Source organism: Silene latifolia, chromosome 6, assembly GCF_048544455.1.
Source record: "Silene latifolia isolate original U9 population chromosome 6, ASM4854445v1, whole genome shotgun sequence".
NCBI classification, from domain to species: domain Eukaryota; kingdom Viridiplantae; phylum Streptophyta; class Magnoliopsida; order Caryophyllales; family Caryophyllaceae; genus Silene; species Silene latifolia.
In genome coordinates this window covers 796,085-816,991 of record NC_133531.1, presented here as the reverse complement: position 1 = coordinate 816,991, position 20,907 = coordinate 796,085, and the positions used below count along the sequence as shown (strand labels likewise).

Genomic DNA, 20,907 nt, shown 5'->3' with positions numbered 1-20,907 from the left:
AATGACCTCCAAGAAAATCAATAGAACAAAGGTGAAGAAAGCAAACAACAAGACGATCAGCAGCGAAAACTCGAACAGATTACACGCCTTAAGATTCTTCCTCTTGAAACGCTCCTTCACAAGCTCCATCTTCAATTCTTCAATTGTACGATTCTTCATCTCCTTCTCCTTCAATTGATCATCGCTTCAAACATCAGAAAATCGTTCTTCTTTTTCCGCAGAAATAGTGCGAAATTACAGAAAAGGAGAAGTGATGAAGCGTGTGAATTACCTGTTGTTCACGGCGAGCTTTGATTGAGTGGAGAAGCATCGCGGCTTTTGCGCATCGAATGGCGGCGAGAGATTTTGCGTCGTCTTTCTCCATAGCTTAGCTTTCTCTAGCTTCGCTTCGCTCGCTCTGTTCTTCTGTGTGCTGAAAAATGGGGATTTGAAAATTGTGAGGTGCGCGGGGAATTTTCTGACGATTTAAAAGAAGCAAGAAATGAAAATATTGAAGTAGTATATGATATGGGCTTTTTACCTGAAAAAAGAACAACTGCGGGAAGAAAAAGGCCCGTGACTACCAGCGGTAGTGCTTTTGTGTCGGTTTTTATTTTTTAAAGGTATTTTTTTAATCTGATCTAGTGAAAATAGAGAATTTTTTTTTATTAATTACACAGTTACACTCACGAATTTACAGATAAGATGATTTTGGAGAATAAATGTAAGATCTAAGATTAATTTTTTGTTTTATAACACTTGGTCCATCGTCATATCATGAGTCATGACCAATTGACCATATTGTCAAGTATGCATCAAATGTGAATTGGGTCAATTCATTTCGATCGAAATATTTATCAGCTTAACTTGATCACAACACACTTGTACCTGACTCAAAGCCACATTGATCAGGTTCAGCTTAATCCAATGCTTTCAAACTTTAGTGATCCGAACCAAAATTGATTGACTCGTTTGTGATGACTTGCACAGTCCTTCATTCCCTCCCGATTTAATGACCTAAGATAATGACTACTGGTTAAAGTAACGACTCGATCCTACTCTTGCCACAACCCGACTAAAGACCTATGTTGCTTGGCTTGGCCCTACCTTCACTCGACTAATATTTAGGTCTGCTATTTAGCTAAATGCCCAACAAAATCAACCAATTAAGAAAATATTTCGGTGGATGATTTAAACTCACCGGTTAGTGTCTCTTATACGGAGGTATTCGAAGTACCATTCCTTATAGATAGATAGAACAAATTTTTGTTTTTATCCTCAACTATATCTAAATGAATACAATAGGACGTAACTCTTTATGACTTATCACTATAACGGACATCACCGTTTGAAAACGGGTCAAGTACATTAGGTTTGCTAGGTCGTGTAGGCAAATGTTACTCAAGAAAAGACAAAATCAAATATTCTTTATGACTGATCACTATAAAACGGATATTACCGTCTGAAAACGGGTCAAGTACATTAGGTTTGCTAGGTCGTGTAGGTAAATGTTACTCAAGAGACAAAATCAAATATTCTTTATGACTTATTACTATAAAACGGATATCACTGTTTGAAAACGGGTCAAGTACATTAGGTTTGCCAAGTCGTGTAGGTAAATGTTACTCCAAAAAAGACAAAATCAAATATTCCTTATGACTTATTACTATAAAATGGATATCACCGTCTAAAAACACGTCAAGTACATTAGGTTTGCTAGGTGGCGTAAGTAAACGTTACTCAAGAAAAGACAAAATCAAATATTCTTAGTTTTTCACCACTTGCCCGCCAATTAAAAACTAAAGAAAACAATTCCAGCATACACTTTTCCTAAACAATCCCTAGAAAATCATCCCAAAAATTCCCAAATTCAAATGTCTCTAACTACAAAAAGTAACCGTCGAATTTTCGCCATAGAATTAGTCCAATTTCGTCAATATATTTACCCCTCTTTTCTTCATGATTTGTTGTTAACCTAATTTCCCCCAAATAATCATGAACTTGGAGCAAGAAATCTGCTGTGAAATCATTCCTATACCTAATTCTTCCCCTTCTGATCTTCCTAAACACGCTCTTTTCTTTCATCGGTTTGTTGTTCATACCCCTAAGTTTGTTGCTTTTTATTTCAATTATTTCTGGGTTTTATGCAATTTATTGAATTTTCAAGTGTTTTAGCTGTGAAATTAGTTGTTAGAAGCTTGTTTAACTGTAATTGGACTTGTTATTAGTTCCTCACTTTGATGAATGTGACAATATGTTGATTGAAATTGTAAATTTTTCCGAAATCGGAACGAATGCTTAATAGATGTTATTCAGTATACAATAAGGCATAATTTAAGTAGGATAAATATTGAGACTTTTGATCGGTTTGGATGTACTGTATCGCAGTACCGAATCTTAGAGTAAACAATAGGGGGGTGGGGGGGGGGGGGGGTCCTAGAACTGTTGACTTTGAGTGTGAATATTTAAATACTCCCTCCGTCCCTGTCAATTGTTGTCCTTTGGTTTTGGCACAGAGACTCAGGAAAGAGGAGGAAGCCAATTACTAAATGACAAGTGAACCAAATTGAGTGTGAATGATCAAATTGCTCATCAAGTTCATTCTTAAAATAGAAGGGACAATAATTGACTGAAACACCCAAAAATAGAATAGGACAACAAATGACCGGGACAGAGGGAGTAATCAATAAATGAGCTGAGGGGGATCGGATGATAATTTTACATAGAATATGAAAAACTAGCGGGGGTCGGGCCCCTCTTAGTGTAACTAAGGTCCCACTGTTGTATCGTTAGGTGGTACACCCTGTGTACCTAAGTTTGTCCAACTCGGGTGCAAGTATCGAGTGTGTATGTTATGGTGTAGAAAGTAGAAACATATGATGTAATTTGGGGTTTTCACTTTACCAGTATTCGTCAGGAACGAATGCTGAAGAGAAATTATTGGGTGTACCACGTCATCTATACACCAAGTGGATAAGAATTTTGAAATTATGGAGCATTTTGATTGGTTAAGATGTACCTTAATGCGGTATGCCTTGTGTCCTTATCTTACTCCTACTAACGTGAGTGCGAGTGTCGGACATGACACGGAAAAAAGAGCGTCGGATATGGTTGTTTTGGATTATTGAGCATTTTCCATAATGAACTAAAAAAACTTTTGATAGGTTATTATGTACCATGATGTAACACACCCGGTGTACTCTTATGTTACTCCAACTAGGGTGCGAGTATCGGACATGACATGGAAAAAAAAAGCCTCTGATATGGTTGTTTTGCAATAGAGAGCATTTTCCATAAAGATTTTTTTTTTTCAAGTAGAATAAAAGCGAGACTTTTGATAGCTTAGAATGTAAAATAATGTGGCACCTGGTATACTTTTATGTTATTCCAACTAGAGTGCAAGTATTGGGCATGAGTCACATGACACACTTGCAGTACTGACTACGGTTATTTTGTGTGAACTTTTCCAATTTTTTAGTCTAAAAAAAAGCGTGGAAGTGTCGTGTTGTGTGTGAAACGCGATGTACCCAAGTAATTTTCATAGTTGAAACCATTTTGTAGCACTCTTAGTGAGTATTTGTTCTTATTGATGCAATTTGCTGTGACAGGTTTCACGAGCGAGGCACTGAATTTTCCCCTGGAAATGACACATCCTGTAGTCATGATAACGACGTAGGTACTGTGCAGTCTATATCTTGTGTAGAAAATGGGTCATTAGAGAAACAGATGTATCATCGGTCACATAAGTGCTCCGATGATACCACTAATCATTCTTTTGAATGGGTTTCATGGTTTGACGAGAGGATTGAAGTGGTTATTCCTAGGTGCAGAAAATGGAACAGTAGGATGTCTTCTGCAAATATTTTTGTACCATTATTGGATAATGTGGGATTCAGTTTCAAATTGGGACCAGCAAGCGGACACCATTCACAAGATGCATTTTATGCAAAAGATGTTACAGTAACCGAACCAAGCATTCAGAGGCTACATTTACGTCGTCGTCGTCTGATTCCCCTTACTAAGGAAATCTCTGAACCTGGAAATTTTAAGGTTCTTAGTTACAACATTTTGTCTGATATCTATCTGTATCCAGAGAAGTATTTTTACTGCCCTCAGTGGGCTCTAAATTGGGAGTATCGCCGGGAAAATTTGCTTCATGAGATTATGCAGTATGATGCAGATATCGTGTGTCTTCAAGAGGTAATGACTGTTAAGGCTCTCGTTCAGTTGCCTACTCTCCGTCATTGTGGCATACATGTGTTTAGACTATCATATTTAACTGATGTTTCACACATTTTTCATGATTACTTAAATATTAAGTGTTCCCCTCTGTAGAGCTTGTTTTAAATCATTTGCTATCTAATCATTTTTTTGGTCTTAAGATTCTTATTGGTTCCCTCTACAGGTTCAAAGTGACCATTTTGAGAATTTCTTCAAACCCGAGCTTGCAAAATATGGCTACTTAGCAGCCTACAAGAAAAAAACCAAGGAGGTATGTTCAAATAATTTGCTTATGTTTGATTATTCTTAAGATTTTTTTTTTTTTTTTTTTTAATTTTTTTTTTTTAATTTTTTATGTAGTGTTTTATCTTTTCCTCTTTCAATGATTGTGATGCGAATCATGCAATTCAATTGGTGTGATCATTACTATGGAGTCTCTTCTTTTTATCAATATATTGTGGTCAAGATTGCAAGGATTATCTGACTCTACTGGAACTTCAGTTTCACTAGTATCTGTAGTAGTATTATTTCCGATTTTTTTTTTTTATTTGGGTGGGAGGGGGTCATTTACTTTTAATCCATCTCAAAAGTTTTTTTAGTCCTACTTTCCTCTATTCTCATGTTTATGTAGCAATTCTCACAGGTGTACACAGGTAATGGTTACACCATCGATGGCTGTGCCATTTTTTACCGCGGTGACATCTTCAAGGAAGTCGTTTCCTATGAGGTTATTAATTCTTTCTTCTTAGGAACTTTTAAGACATATCTAATTGCTCTTACATTTTTTGTACATTAATGATTGTATTTCTGTAGCTTGAGTTTAGTAAGACGGCATTGTCACTGATTGGTAAACTGGAACGAAGTCAGAGGGATCAAGCTGGAGTTCGACTGATCAAGGTTAGAATCTTTTCTTTTTCGTCTTCTAGTTTCCAAAACATTGATCTATTATTTTAATTAAGTTGGCAGTATCATTGATGGTGAAGTTGGAAAATTTTGCACATGCAGGATAATATAGCTCTTGTAGTCATACTGGAGATGGTCGGACATGCCACTTCACATGCCCCTTCTTGGTCTAGACTATGTGTGGTATTGTCTGGATTTCCATTGCTTCTTAGTCATTGCTATAAAACATTTTTTTCTGGACACAGCTGTAAAATAGCGTCCGTATAGTCTTAAGCTGCTATTTAATATAAGTTCGCTAATTGATTACATGTTATATGTCCTGTTTCTTGCTGTTGTAACATATTCATTCCTTGATATGCAGGTTAACACTCACATATTTGCTAGCAAGGGATCTCCAGACGTAAAGTTGCTTCAGGTACTTGAGAGCATCCCCTTGAAATTTAAATGATGTTGATTTAAAAAAGCCTGATCCGTGTCTGTATTTCAAGGTTTCAGATCTTCTTAATGAGATTGAGAAGACAGCTATGATAGACCCAAAAATGCCTCTCTTTATCTGTGGCGATATTAACTCTCTTCCTGGAAGGTGAGACATGAAATTTGCAATTAACTCCGCGAGGTTATTACTGGGTAGCATGGACTTGTAGTTTGTAATTTCCTCTTTGCTGTCCCTTATGTCAATGACATATTTTAATATTAACTTATGATATGTTTCCTGCTGCTCTAATTTCTATCCCCCTCTCCCCCCTCCCCCCCCCCCCCACCCACACACACACTAAAAAAAAAAACAGTAGCTCTTCTATCAGAGCAATTTTTTTTTTTAAATATCTGGGGTAGCTTGTCCAATAAGTTAAGTTATGCTCTTAAATTTGAAAGTCTTTAGATACCTAATGTGCTTGAGAAATGCTTATAAGATATTGCTACTGTATTGGGATTTTCTTTCTTTGAGGGAGTATTGCGTTGGGAATTGGGACTCACTCGTCAGAGTCCGAAAATCATCAGGTGCTTTATCCAAGTGTGTTATCACTAAAAGGCAATATGTAATGTTATGTACTTATGTGCACCAGTATTTCTCCATGAAACTACAATCTTTGGATTAGGTAGTTGCGACTGAGCTGACTGCTAATTTGAGACTTGGTTACATAGCTGTTGGCAAATAGGACAAATAGGAGGCATCATAATCTTGAATAGCATTAGAATGAAGACTATTCATCAGTAAGAAATACAATTAAAATCAAACGGGTAACATGCTACTCGTACTTTGGCTAATATAAATGGTTATTGAGTTAATGCTGATAAACCTTGGTTTTCTATGTTGTAAAATGGGTGGCTATGTCATGTACTCATGTTAGACATTCACGTACTTAGTTTGGTATTGCTACTTTCCTTCCCTCTTTATTTCCGATTTTGATTGGGTCTCTGGAAGCTTAGATATATGCAATCTTGTTCTAACTTCTAACTAGTTTCCAGGCCTGTGTTTGAGTCTCCACCATACTTTCAACTCCTTCAACAGAAAATGATTGGCAATCCATATCTCTTAGCTGTGTTGGCTGTAAATTTTTTGTTTCTCGGGCTTTGTTTCTTGAGATAACATTTGTTATTTCAGTGACCCTTATATTCTTCTAGCAAAAGGCGAGGTGACTCCTGTTTCTGGAGAGGACGCAATAGATCTTATAAAACCGCACCTCAAACTTCGTCATTCAATGAACCTGGTAACTAAAAACTTTTGTTTGTTTAGTAACTAATGATTTTTTATAGACATAAAACTTATATTGGCAACTTAGCAAGTGCGGAAGCACTCATCTTCAGCTGCGTCTGATTTACTTTCTATATTGACGGAGATACTTAATAGGCAAGTGCATATACAACGGTTGTCAAGCCTATCAAACATTCAAAAAGACAGAGTAAAAACAAGAGAAATTGCAGTATAGGAGAGCCTTGTGCATACACCGAAGCTGTCAAGCCTATCAAAAATTTTAGAAGACAAAATAACAAGAGGGATGGGAGTACTGGAGAGCCTTCAGTTACCAGTTTGACGTCCCGCTGGCAAAGAACCCTAGATTATATTTTCTACACAGGTCTTCATCCATATATTGCATTACTTTTGCATCCATTTATTTCTTTCGCTATTGTCATTTTAAGTGGAGTCAATGATTCATCATTTTAATGAAATAAAGCAGAATGAGTCATTAAACTGACTGTCCTTAGTAGCAGTCTTTTGATACGATTCTCGATTCAATTTCTACTTCGCGTCATTTAGTAATAATCTCTCGGCAATTGCTTACACAAGGAGAAGGATGTGTACATCCGATTTTCCCTTACTCCACAATCGGCAATTTGCGGGAGTACTTGAGTCTGGGGTGGGGTAATTGTTGTTGTCTTCGTCGTTGTTGTTGTACTCTAGCCAAAACCATAATGTTTTCTTTGGCAAGAATCTCCTTCCTTTCTTCTTTTCATCGTTTTGAAACAGATGTTTTGAACTGTCTAGGCTAGGGAGCCTTGCTTCTATGTGCTGCTCCCAAGTTACAAAGTGCCGTCAGGGAACAGACTGGTCAATGAAATTACTAATTGCAGTCTTCTTTACAAATAATCTGTTGGAATCCCTTTACCCTTAGGTTTTTGAATTTACACCTTAAAATTGTTCCTGAATTAATCTAGCCACACTTTTTTATATCTTGACCAAGAACCTACATCACCTTCACTGCATTTTGTTGTAGACATCATTGTGGTCCAATATGTTTTTGAGGCATTTGCTTTTTACTTATCAATGATTGAAAGCTTCATTACTCTTAGTAATCATTTAAATTTTCATGCAGTGGATAGCTTGGAAGTTACAGGCCTTCTGGAGCTTCCAGACCTTGATAGTGTGGGTCGGATACTTCCTTCACCTTTATGGCCATCAGACCATATTGCTCTCATGGCAATGTTTAAGATTACAAGACCATTCATTCGATGAGGTGCTGCTCCTCAACTTTATGTCTTCAATCTGTATATACTGGTAATCTGGTATGTGTGAATGTGTGATCATGCTATCAATTTCCTTAGGTTAAATTTGCAATAACACTTGGACTTGTGGTTAAAGATTGCATGGTGGCTGTTTGAACGTTTAGCATCATCTTTTCCCCTGTCGATGGCTTCAATCATTGTCTTAGTCACAACTTAATCTCTAATTGATAAACTGATGAACTTTTTAACTTCAATATGATAAGTTGTTGTAATACAGAGATTCCAGAGTAAGGATGATTCGTATTGTGTCTGTGGTGCCACCGTTTCCTATTATCTCCTGTCCTTAAGGAATGTAGTGGTTTGATCTAAATGCTATAACGATTATGTGAGGGTTAAGGAAAATCAATGCGTGAGAGAGCTATACACGCGATTAAATTGTAAATTCAGTTAGGTGCTTTGGAGCTGGAGTATGTATATTTAGTCACCGACTGACCAAATTCATTACTTGCTCTCTTTGTGGGTTATAGACTTCAACCTCAGCAATGATTTTCTTGGCAATTATTTTCCTCTCAATTGAATTGACAACTAAATGCCAAAGCTTCTCATTTTTTGGCACCCCTTCAGATAAGCCTCATAATGAAATTGTAGACTATGATGTGCTACGCCGTGATTCTGCTTGTCATTTGGTGTCGGTGTCAGCTCTAGTGTATGCTAGTTCGCCCATGCAAGACTGTTTTTCAAAAAGGTTTGGATGTTCGAGGACTTTCGGATGAGTTGGAAAATTCGTAGAGGAATCAGGTTATAGCTTATTTTCTGAGAGAGGCTCAGCCATTAGCTTTTGCTATGAGGGGTGGACGTAATTTGGTGCATCGTTGGGTTTTGGGCCACAACTCATGTTAAAATTATAAGCTTATTTTGCTACTCATCAGCTGTGTTATTAGTTGCTTAAGTGGAATATCATTCAAGTGATGATCTTTTTTTATGGAAAGTTATATGGTGAACTTTTGGGTTGGTTTGATAACGTTGATATCATAAGTCAGCAGAACTCAATCACATTTTAGCCTTTTAGGTACAATTCAGAACCGTCGTTTTTCAAAACCTCAACTTTTTATCCAGTTAACCAATGCTTGAAACACTACCTTAGCTACTGCTTTGTTTTTCTCTCTTTTTTTTTGTTGCGAGTATTGTTTACCGAGTGTATCTTAGATTATATCTCCAGTAGGATAAAGTATTAGCTCTTTTGAACAGAATAGCAAGATTGTATATAGGGATGCCTGGATTATTGAAACTAGAACACTAGTTTTGAAAATGATTGAGGTCAGTAGCATTCACCGTAGTATACGCATTCCGATATCAATGCAATTGGTTTTGTATCTGGTGAAAACACAGTACACAGTACACACTCAGTATTTGTTTACGATCATTAAATAACTATACTTGACTATAAAGGAAAACCTTGTGTGCATATCCAATAGTAAATGAACTTAGTCCTACCTGGCAGTGAACCAGTGACCCAGCCATTATGAGAACTGTCCTTATTTCCCATCTCGTTCCCCTTCATTTTTTTTCCGAGTAATTTTATTATTATCTTTTTTCCTATATATTGTTGTTTATGTAAATGTGTTTCTGTGTTGTGAGTTGTGACGAGAGTTGTTGTCCTCCATCTTGTATTAAAGACGAGAGTTGTGGTAATCTTGTGACGACCTGTGTAGGAGTCGTCACAATTCAGTTTTGTATTTGTGGAAGTTGTGGTTTAATTGATAGGATGAAGAACATAATTATACCATGGATTGTTTTGGTTAACGACTTTGTATATCAGTCTTTGACTGTATAGGAGTGGAAGGTAATATTAATACAAGAGACTTATTTTTGGTAAGGAATGTTTAAATGAAATGAAGGCCCCAAATTAAGTCCGCAATCAATTGATGGAAATTTTATAGGTAGAAAAAATAAATCTTTGGAGGCTAAAGATGGTCACTAGTCACTACCGTATGTACCGACCCCATAGAAGGAAATATTTGAAAGGAAAGAGTGAAGGAAGCAATAAGAGATTGTAAAGACAGAATGCCATAATGTGGGGCGTATGAGGAAAGCAATAAAGAACTAACAAGGATGCTACAAGTTATTGAGAAAATGTAGTAAAGATGCTAGAAGAGAAGCAAAGACAAATACACAAAATTGAAAGCGAATCATTAGCTTCTTTTACGATTAGATATGAAAGAAAAGGAAAAAAAAGTCATCGACAATATTACAATAACACTTGAATAGTTTAATTAAGACAAAACTATTATGTGTAAAGTATTATATTTTGTTGATTGGCGAGAGTAGAGATGTTCTAAGTGAGTATGATTAGAGGTAGAGAAGGGATGATACCTTGATGATACGATTGTGAAATATCTTGTCTTTTCGCTGTTTAAGGAACTAAAAAAGGAAATAAATACTTAATACATGCATTAATTGTATTGATTCATGTGTAATTTATTCCCTAATTCCTAAATTAATACCAAATTTGGAAGGGTATTAAATGTTTAAACACAACCCAGTATTTATCATTTCCCTTAAGATTATTGTCCAAAAGGATAATGAATTTGACGGATATGCGTATATGTCGAATTGATTTAACGGGAAATGTTACTGCGCAATCTAAGTTGGTACCGTGTAAGTGGTTGTATGAGTATGACACTATTGGGGAAAATGAATTGAATTTATTGTAATGATATGCCCCATAGATTTAAGAGGATTTTACTCATTTTTTACAAAAGTTTCTCTGTTTTCTTTGTACTTATTTTCGTGCTTATCTCGCATCTTTTTACCTTGGTGTTTTCCATTCTTACCACTTTTTCCGTGGTTTTCCACCCCGCCGTAATGGTTCCATAAGACCCTTCATGTTATCCGATACAAGTCATTTTGAGACTAAGACTTTGTTGTTGTTTACTCCTCTTGGAGCGGAGTCTTCTTTAATGTCATTGAGGTGGTGATTATGATGTGATGATCATGATTAGCGTGTATTAATATCCTGTAACAAATCGATAGCCTTTGGAGAGATTATTACTCGAAATAATCCATAATTAAGACTTGAAAGTTATCCAGTAGTGCTTAATGTTAGGAAACCTTTATGTACTAGCAGTATGCTTTAAGAATTAAGATGCCCTTTAATTAACATTACGGTTAGTCGATCATCAATGAACCCATTTGTTGAGGGTTTTTGAGCTACATCTTTTCACGTTGTTCGCTTTCAAGAGGAACATGTAAATAAGCACCTACTCCTCTTCATTGGGTATCAGGCAAGTTTTGGTGATCATCTAGTGTTATGTATGTTAGCTATAGGTGGGAGTTGGGAATATTTATAGGTGTTAGATTAACCTTTCCTTTTTTGGAGAAGAAACCATTGCGGTCGACTTCTTCTAAAACTGCTTGTGTTGAATGAATGATCATAAAGTAGCAAAAGACAAAGGCGAATTTAAAGACTTCGGTAGCCCATCATGAATAGCTCTTAGGTAGCCGGTGTACCACATTATTGTGCACTTAACCGGTTGATTTTCTTACTTTTACAATTCCGGTTTTCTTATTGGCTATGGCTTATGATAACATGGTAGTGGAGAACTGAAGTCTGAAAATGATCCTCAAACGACTATTTTAGCTAGTTCTTACATAATACGGAGTCATTCCATATTTACACTTAATTTATCCTTAATTTTTCCAAATTATGATAATTAACTAACTAATATAGTAGAAGACTAGAAGACTGGAAGTGATCCCTTAACAAGTTCATCACATGGACTCTTACTAGTTACTAATGATCTCTTATATATATGTTTTTTTTCAGCTTTCCGTAAACAGCATAGTGATAATACTATTTTTACCTAAATACATTACCATTAAGCTTTAGAAATGGCATGATTGTTTGTTTCATTTGATGTTATTACCATTAATGAAGAATTGACTAGCAGGAAAGGCTAAGTTTCGGCTTGAACAGGTCAGAAGGCGTCTGATATGGAGGATGAACAAACTTGCAGTTTGGGCATGTTGGTGATGACTTTTGAAGCATCACCAGCATGTGACACCTCATACAAGCGGTCGCCACCATCTCTGCCGCCTGATCATCTTTCTCGGTGTCTGATGAACTCTTCTTTTCAACTGTACTGGTCAGACTCTCGAAAAGACCAGTCGACGCTCTTGGGGATGAGCTGCAGGGTTTCTTCTTCATCATACCAGGTATTTCTTCTGATTTTTTAGGTGAGTATTTACGGTTGAGTGATCCACAAGGCAGGTTAAGCTCTAGGTCTAAGCTCATGTAACATTCCCGAGGACTTGACGGCTCTGGCTCTGGCTCTGGCTCTGGCTCTGGCTCTGAACTTTCCCTTGGATCTCTCGCTGTTCTTTTTTGTGTTCTGGTGTTGTAGAAATGTATTTCTCCTGACTGCATGTAAAAAGGTAGAATTTTAGCAAAATTCCGTCTTTAATACTATTACGAGACCATCTCATGTAACAATTTGTGCAGATATGTAAATACAAACTTTTACAAAGCTGAAAGTTAACTGTACCTGAATATCAAGACACCGTTGCCACTCAGAGGGCAACGGAGTCTCAAGATGAAGTTCAATATCGGAGAAAGTTCCTGTACCCGAACTAGCCTTAGGCTTCATCCAGTGCTTGTAAGGAAATACCTCCTCAGCTGCAACATCGTCATCCCATTTTCTTTTTTTCGAGTTATTATCCGATTCAAGAAGCGTCTTTCTTTGATTTAGTTGAAGAAAGGGAGTTTGAAATGAAACCATTATTATTTTTCTTGGTGAGTGAATAGTTGATGATCAAATTGTGGAGTAAATGTTTGAGTTTTGTGCTTATATATAGGGAAAAAATATAGAAAAAAGAAAAGAAAAAAAAGAGTGAATTTAGTAGGCAAATAAGTGTAAGGAAGAATCTAATAGGGCAGATTTAAAGGTGGATTTTAAGGCATGCTTAACCAAGTTTTCTTTTTTTGAAAAGGACCGTCTTACAGTGTGAAACCGTCTTATTCTAGAATTTTAGGAGGGGGAAGTTGTAGTTATTATACATAATTATTAATTAATTATAGGTTAAGATGATGGTGTAGTTCTAACCAATTTTTGGGGGTTTGTAGTAGTTGTAGTCAATATTTATGCATTCCCATATTAATGACGTCTCTCTCTTCACTAAATTGCACACCTGATCCTGGTGCCTCTTTAGCGGTCACTATTCGGGTCATGTCAACTAACCAACGTGTGTACACTTTGTATTTTTCTAGTTTTGAAGTATGATCTTTTTGGTTTATATATGTGGGTCGGTTTTTTGTCGATAATTGGTTGGTCTTCTTTTGAGACTGGCTGATCATGACTTTGATATGTTACATGTTAGTATGTTATCGTTCTACCTGTTATAATTGATGGTTTATGAGCGGCAACGCAGACCTGGCAAATTGGTCATTTGGGTTGGGTCATTTTTCGGTGCGAACATTTTAGATCAGGTTATTTTGGGTTATTTTGAGTCATTTCGAGCCACAATTTTACCTTAAATAAGTCATTTTGGGTCTTGAATCATTTCGGGTCACTTTGAGTTGGGTCAGGTCACTTTTGGGTTGGACATTTTCGTTACTTTCGGATCTTGGTTCAGCCTTATTAAGTCGAGTTAGCTTTGCCAGGTCCACGAAGGAGTATGATTGATCCTTGTAACATTAATTTTGATTCATCAAGTCTACCAAGCTTTAGTTGCGAAATATCCTTTTTTTTTTTTTTTTTTTTTTTTTTTTTTTTTTAATTTACAATTAGATGCATGATAACAATATGTAAGCCATTTAACCGGAGTTTCATGTAATATCACTTGAATTGATCGTGTACTCCGACTTGATTCTATTCAAAGAGCAACATTAATTCTGGATTATCTTAATTGCGGAAAAAAAAAGTTCTAGGTTATCTTCCGATCATCTATCAGAAATACAATCTTCATGAACTCGTTTTGATCCTGCTCAATGAACATTAATTCTAGGTTTTATTCCGATCAATTATCAAAATTCAACCTAGAACCCATATATGTCATCACTTAATTTGACTATTATGCATCCAAAATAAGTAGATGGCTTAACTTTGCGGCTCATAACGTCATAGACGATCAGTACAAGAGGGTGCATGAAAGCATGCACGTCATATTGAATAAGTATACTATAAATGAACGTAAAATTGAAAGATTTGAGAATGAAAATGAAAGTATGATCGATTCAAGGAGAAGAAGAGTAAATAAATAGAGGCGGTGACGAAAGAGGACTAATGTCATTAAATTGAGGGACTGTTGTACAGTTGGAGCAAGAAAGTGTCTTCAATGCATTCCCAACTTATTAAATTTCCCTATTTCATTCATTATTTATTGTAACTTGCACCTTCCCTAAATGTTAAATGTATCAACTCATTTTTCGGGTTTTTAATATATATCACGGCTTATTTATTAAAAAAGCGATATTTCATAGTATATATGTTGATTTAATCATCAAGTTTAATATTCTTGAATAATCTCAAGTTTAATTTATTTTTTTCATAACTTAAATTAGCGATCATCTGAATTTCTGAATGTGAAATTATCTTGTAAGACCGGTATATGACATATAAATGAGGTCTACAAGCAATATAAGGTTGTTGTATGCAATACAACAGTCTTACGAGAATTATTTGGTGTGAATTTTCCTTATAAAATTGGTAGCTTGGTTTTAAAAAATAAATAATAAAAAAAATACGGAGTATAATACTTTTACGTGAATAATAGAGCTTACAATGCTACATTTTTAATGAAATAAATACCATATAAATTTTTTCCCATAATTGTAAGAAAAATAGAAAATTAATCAATTTTAAATATGAAAATGACTACAATAAAAATATATATATATGTACATAGAGAAATTATTAAAAGTATAACAAGACTTTGGTAAAACTAACTGAAAAGATACCTGAAAAGGTACCTGAAACTTGATAAGGTGACTGAAATTAAAAAGGTACCTGAAAAGCTAGCTGAAAATTGGAAACTGATAAGGTAGCTGATTAATTGTAAAGTATTAGGTAAAACTAACTGAAAAAGTAACTGATTTTTTGTAAAATGACATAAAAGGACATTAATAATTATAACAAATTAATTTAAATAAAAGGTAAATATGTAAAGTAGAACATTTCAGCTACCTGAAACTTTAAAAAGCTACCTAGAGTAGCTTTTCATTCTAGGTACCTGAAAAGTTATTTCAGGTACCTAAAATGACTTTGCCAAACAGCACTAGGTAATACAACTACCTAAAATATTAGTCAAATCAGGTTGCTTGGTCAAATCAGGTACCTGAAATACCTTGCCAAACATAGCCCAAATATACCACGTCATTATACACCCATCTAGAATGCTTCATATATATTCAAATTTACTTGAAATATCTAAGAGTTTATAAATGCAGGTATATTAATTCAGCAACCACATCGTCGTCGTCCCATGACCTATGAATAAAAAATATACACTTTAAATACTCACTACCATCTTTAATAAATTAAATTCATTCTCAACACCCTCGAATTTATTTTACAACTACATTCACCCATCTTTGTCCGACCTCCCTCATCAATTGCTTTTCCTTTCTTATTCTCCATTTATGTGTAACTTCTTCACAATATTCACATGCCTATAGTTTTTATAGTTTTGATTCATATAGCACCATTTTCACTTTAGATATCAGAAATTGCATGATAATAATTAATTATGAGAGCAATAACGAAAATAACAACAATAGTAATACGGAGTAGTAAAAAATAATGATAGAGCGAGGTTAATATCTAAAGGGTTTAGGTTCGGCTAACATAAATCATCGTGTTAAAACTATAAAAAATATAATGGATATAAAAGTTAAAAGGGAAAAAGCCACTAGGGTTTAGGGTAAACAGTTAACACGAAACCTAAAAATAGTGGCAGAGCCAAGATTAGCAGTTCAGGGCGAATGAATAATATTACTAGAAGGTAAACTCATAAAAAGTTCGAAATTTTAACTAAATTTTTTGAAATTTTTGGAGTGATCGAGCGTCCCTACTAGTTCATCCCCTAACTCGACCAATGCATGCATTCATTCTGATTGTCGAAAGTAGAAACCCTAGTCCGTTATCTTGCGAAAATCATCAACGCATCATCCCATTCACTTTCACCTTAACATTCCTCGTACTAATGATGTTTATCAGATCAATGGTTTTGTGAAACAAGCATATATACTAATCAAAAGTTATTTCTCAATGGTTTTTCGTTATAGATTTATTAATTTTGTGGTGGCAATGAATCATCGCATGCACATAATGGACGTGGTGGCATTGCATGCATGCACAAATTACTGATCAGTACGTAATAATAAGAAATTATATTACCATTTTAATTTAATTATATCTCTTGATAATATCGTCTGAAAAATTATCTTCACATTATAATTCAAGTATATATGTTAATTATTACACGTCAAAAAGTTGCATGCATGTTACGGATCAGTATAGTATTACTCCGTATATTGAAATAGAAGCAAAATTATCTGTATATTTAATTTTATACTTTTGTGGATAAAATAAACAGACGTAAAAAATTTACGAGTTGATTATCGAGGGAACTATAAGACATGATGTTAAATAAAACGAGTTTTGTCAAATAAATTTTACGTCCTTATATAATGAGAAAGTTGAGTTGTCATTATAGTGTTAATTTAGATTGAGAACAAATTAAATAAGATCGCTGTATATATAATGTAAATAATCCTTTTTTATATTTTATTACAACAAATAAAATGTACTCTGTATTATTACTATATATGATGAAGTTGTTAATTTGTTATACGCCATAAGACGGTCTTATACAAGAATTAGTCTAAATCGAGGGAACGTACACTATATAAGTAATGGGAATTAGCGTAGGTGGTAATCATAATTCATATATTAACACATGCATGTGGTTACTTAATTAGCGAAAGAGCCATGCAGATAGATATCGGTATCATTTAAAATAAAGGGTCCCTACGTGCATATTTATAGGTTATGTCAAATACTAATCCCTCTTTATTTTCAATTAATTGCCTAACTACTTGCCCATACATGTTGGTTGAATGCTATCGAATTGAGTAAAAAAGAAATTAATTGAAAATGTTGAACGTGATTAACAAGCAAGATACCTAGTTTTATTATAAGGTATACCCACATTCATCTAGAATTATTCAAAGAATGGAATATGATCAATTATATACATACCATAAATTATTGCGTGAGACAGTTTTACATTATGAGACGGTCCCATTATGTTAAATGACAATTATATACATACAGAATTACGGGTTTGCATATCAGCACTTCATTACGGAAAAATATTACTCCATGTATAAATTTTAGGCTTATTACATTTAAACGAGTTGATACCCATTTCTTTTCAATAATTATTAACGAAAGATTTATGACATCAACTAGGAAAAATATATCGAAGAAGCTTCATGGGAACCTATTTATTTCTAATAAAAAAAATAATTGATATTATCGATCACCTAATAACAAGATGCAAACATATGCAACTTATTGTGACATTATTAAACCCAATTAGTACAAAGCATTAACTCTTAAGGTCCAAAACTACTTGCTAAATAAACCTTTTACATAAACGTATAGATATTGATAATTAATGATCATGTCTAACTAGTTTTCCATTTAGCTTAATTTGAGGGCCTCGGTTTCAAATTTTTGAGAATGTAGCAGTATTAAAATTTACGCGAGAGAGCTAAACCACTCTCATGTTCTTATATACTTGGCTTGAATCCTAATTTGTGAAATAAGATAGTGTACAAAAAAAAAATAATAGTACTTCCGTTGTAAGCCCTAGATAAAAGCGAGTAGAAGACAGATAAACACGCAGATACTAGAATAAAACAGTCTCATATTATAAAACGGTTTTTCATTAGTTAAAAACTCAATACTCCGTATATTACTATCAATAAAACATATCTTACACTGCAGTAAGTTGGTCTTACACGATAATCACTAAGACGCGTGAAATCGAGAAAGTACATATGAAGACGGACAAAAGGAACCAAGATACAAACCAAATATAAACGAAAACATATGCATGTCTATGATGTCGGATTACTAATATAGTCCTTGTTTCATTGACAATTTATCAACTAAGTTAGCTGACATTTCCGTAATAATAGACATAACTCCCCTGAGAAGGAGACTCGAAATGGAAATAGAAAGGGGGACGAAGTTGGAGACTAAATAATAAAAGCAAGTTTGGTGAGGGAAAGAGAAAGAGAGTTAACTTGGCAAGTAAGTGTACCTGCCATCGATCATTAACTCCTGATCTTCTTGAATTCACTTAAATGCTGAATTTAAGGATCTGCATTCAAACGCCTCGCTTACTTCAACAACAACATCATATACTATTAATAACTACACTTATTATTATATACAGACATACGATCGTTCTTTCTTAAGATTAAAACGGGTTAAATAATACCCAATTTAGACTCTGATTTTTTCAGCTGAAATAAGCTGAATTAAATTGAATGGAGTTGAGCTGAATTGAATTGAATTGACTGGAGTTAAGCTGAACTGAATGTAACTGAAGTAAGAGTTATTTTTGTGACGAGATGAGTTTAGCTGAACATAACTGGACTAAATAGAGCTGTGTTGAACCGAAATGAGCCGAAATTAAACCAGAAAGAACATAACATTAATTAGATAGGACAATTTATTTTCCGTTAGTTTCTACGGAGTATATATAATGCTATTGTCTTATCTACTCTATTTAAGTAGTGTTTTAAATATATCTGTTTTAAACAAGGATTTGTGTATTATATGCAGTAATAGAGAGTACTATTTTTTTTATGCAACTATTTGTTCTTTCTATTTCTTTCTTTATTTATTGTATGTACTATATGTATATATTTATTTTATTTTATTTTTGTCACTCTCACCACCGGTATTAGTTAAATGCGACCAACCTATTTTCTACTTATTTCTCCTCATTTAATCCTTGTTCTGTCTCCATTTCTCTTCACCTATATATCTATATCCTCAAGCTTCCATTTTAATTTAATTTTGTACGTACAACTGACTTACCATGCACTAATTCAATGCATGCTACCAAGCTAAGCAAAGTACGTATGTAGCCATATAAGAGTTATTTGAAAAGCCGAAGTTTGTAAAACTGGTCGTTTTAATAACTACTCCGTAACCTTAATTTTCATTTAAATGGGTCATGATATTTGCACTATCTAAAAGACTTGTATATATAGATATAAATAAAAGGCGGTTTTACAATTATATAAATCAGCCTTAGAAAAAAGCTTCTAAATAATAATGTTACGGAGTATTTCTTTATGCGGAGTATTTTAATTCCATGTTATTATGCTACAACCCGATCACTTACATTTATTTATTACGAGTATTTAATTATTTAACAATAAAGGATTGCTAATAAATACCTTAAATAAATACGATTAGGTAAATTAAAATTGATTTGATTTGATTAATCCTGACAAATTAAAAAATTGCAATGTGTAAGGCCCTATTCTTTTTTGCTTATTTTCAGCTCTCATTCAACTCACTTCACTTCAGTTTAGCTTATTTCAGCTTTATCCATCTCAGTAAATCTTAATTCAATTAAGCTTTATTAAGCTCGCTTCATTTCAGCTCAATCTAGCTTCATTTAGCCCAAAAAAACAGAGTCTAATTATGTAATAACGTAATATGGTTTATCTCGTCAAAATTACTATAGGTGGTCATCAAACTCATCATGCTAATAGCCTGGAAAACCCGATCCAAATTAAATAACCGAAATCAAAACTAAATATCCGAAATCTAATCAATCATGAATTATTTTTTTGTCGTAATCTATTACACAAAGTACACGACCTAATATTTTGGTGAACTAAAAATGAACAACATTTATTAATGAATAACTAATGTGGTCTGATTTGTCTGATCAAAAAAATAGAAGATCATAATAAGTGCAACATACAAGTAACCTGGTACGAATTTATAACTCTAAAGTCTAAACTTGTACTCCACTACATACAAAAATTAACTACAAATCTATAAAATTTGATATCTATTTAATTTTATTAATATAAAGTACAAGGAATGAATTAATTAAAGCCAATTATTAATTAATTTTGAAATCTATAATAAATGATTTTCAGTAAATTCAGCCTAGGGAGTGTCTAGCTTATATTAATTGTAGCCTATGCTAATAATAACTTTTGCTAGGTATAGTCGGTCCCGTAGCGCCATGATGTAATTTCTTGTGTAAAACCGTGTTATTATATATGCAAGTATTTGTGTTTCAAGTTTAAGAAGATATTACATTTATTTATTTACAAATTCTCTTGTGCGACCAGTAGAGAAGTGACCACTTTTTTATAAGTAGTCGTTATTACTTATTATGACTAAAAAATAACCTATTTTTTTTAAAGTGGTCACTATAACTACTGATCTTTATCAAGGAAAACCGGTGAGGAGAAATATGATTGAAAATTTAATTCCTTTTTCGTTTGGTATTGAATACAGTTTAAATAAGTTTGAAAGCTTATTAAGTCATATAATGGTTACGGAGTATATTTTAAAGGGCCGTTTATATTGATTGAAGTACTCTTTCAGAATTTTGACACTACAGGAAACACGTCAATTACCAATCGAAATTTTCAAGTTCCACAAAAAGGGCTTGATAATAATTTTTTTCGAACAAATAATTCTCAATTTACGACTAATGTTAATCACAAAGTTTTACGGAGTACTAGATTAGTTTTCCCTCAATTAGTTTTTGTAAAATCAATTAAAAGTTTTTTTTTTCTTAAATTAAAAAGTC

At 34.0% G+C, this 20,907-nt stretch overlaps 2 protein-coding genes across 3 annotated transcripts; one reads left to right on the top strand and one right to left on the bottom strand.

Moving 5' to 3' along the window:
• Nucleotides 1-1,736: 1,736 nt before the first annotated feature.
• On the top strand, nucleotides 1,737-12,649 carry LOC141585855 (carbon catabolite repressor protein 4 homolog 1-like). Of its 2 annotated transcripts, none has more exons than XR_012519434.1 (12): nucleotides 1,737-2,066; nucleotides 3,588-4,179; nucleotides 4,385-4,471; nucleotides 4,844-4,927; nucleotides 5,014-5,097; nucleotides 5,206-5,286; nucleotides 5,465-5,518; nucleotides 5,592-5,686; nucleotides 6,707-6,812; nucleotides 6,953-7,178; nucleotides 7,917-8,106; nucleotides 12,023-12,106. XR_012519434.1 is itself a non-coding variant. In XM_074406914.1 (12 exons), the coding sequence occupies exons 1-11, from the start codon at nucleotides 1,975-1,977 to the stop codon at nucleotides 8,054-8,056; spliced, it is 1,641 nt and encodes a 546-aa protein (XP_074263015.1). In that variant the 5' UTR covers nucleotides 1,737-1,974; the 3' UTR covers nucleotide 8,057; nucleotides 12,023-12,649. The 2 variants fall into 2 exon arrangements, 1 of the variants encoding a protein (XP_074263015.1); XM_074406914.1 differs by having other exon boundaries at nucleotides 7,917-8,057; nucleotides 12,023-12,649.
• Nucleotides 11,626-12,824, bottom strand: LOC141585856 (uncharacterized). The gene is made up of 2 exons (XM_074406915.1): nucleotides 12,591-12,824; nucleotides 11,626-12,466 (listed from the first exon to the last, which is right to left on the bottom strand). Exons 1-2 carry the CDS (start codon nucleotides 12,822-12,824, stop codon nucleotides 11,990-11,992), a joined length of 711 nt encoding a protein of 236 aa, XP_074263016.1. The 3' UTR covers nucleotides 11,626-11,989.
• Between the last annotated feature and the right edge of the window lie 8,083 nt (nucleotides 12,825-20,907).

What these genes read in the sequence shown, in the direction of transcription:
- LOC141585855 (XM_074406914.1), top strand. Translation starts at nt 1,975, where the DNA reads ATGAACTTGGAGCAAGAAATCTGCTGTGAAATCATTCCTATACCTAAT. An exon ending in ACAAGAAAAAAACCAAGGAG is followed by an intron (nt 4,472 to 4,843) that starts GTATGTTCAAAT and finishes CAATTCTCACAG; the next exon opens with GTGTACACAGGTAATGGTTA. An exon ending in CAGACGTAAAGTTGCTTCAG is followed by an intron (nt 5,519 to 5,591) that starts GTACTTGAGAGC and finishes CTGTATTTCAAG; the next exon opens with GTTTCAGATCTTCTTAATGA.
- LOC141585856 (XM_074406915.1), bottom strand. Translation starts at nt 12,824, where the DNA reads ATGGTTTCATTTCAAACTCCCTTTCTTCAACTAAATCAAAGAAAGACG. An exon ending in AACGGTGTCTTGATATTCAG is followed by an intron (nt 12,467 to 12,590) that starts GTACAGTTAACT and finishes TTTTACATGCAG; the next exon opens with TCAGGAGAAATACATTTCTA.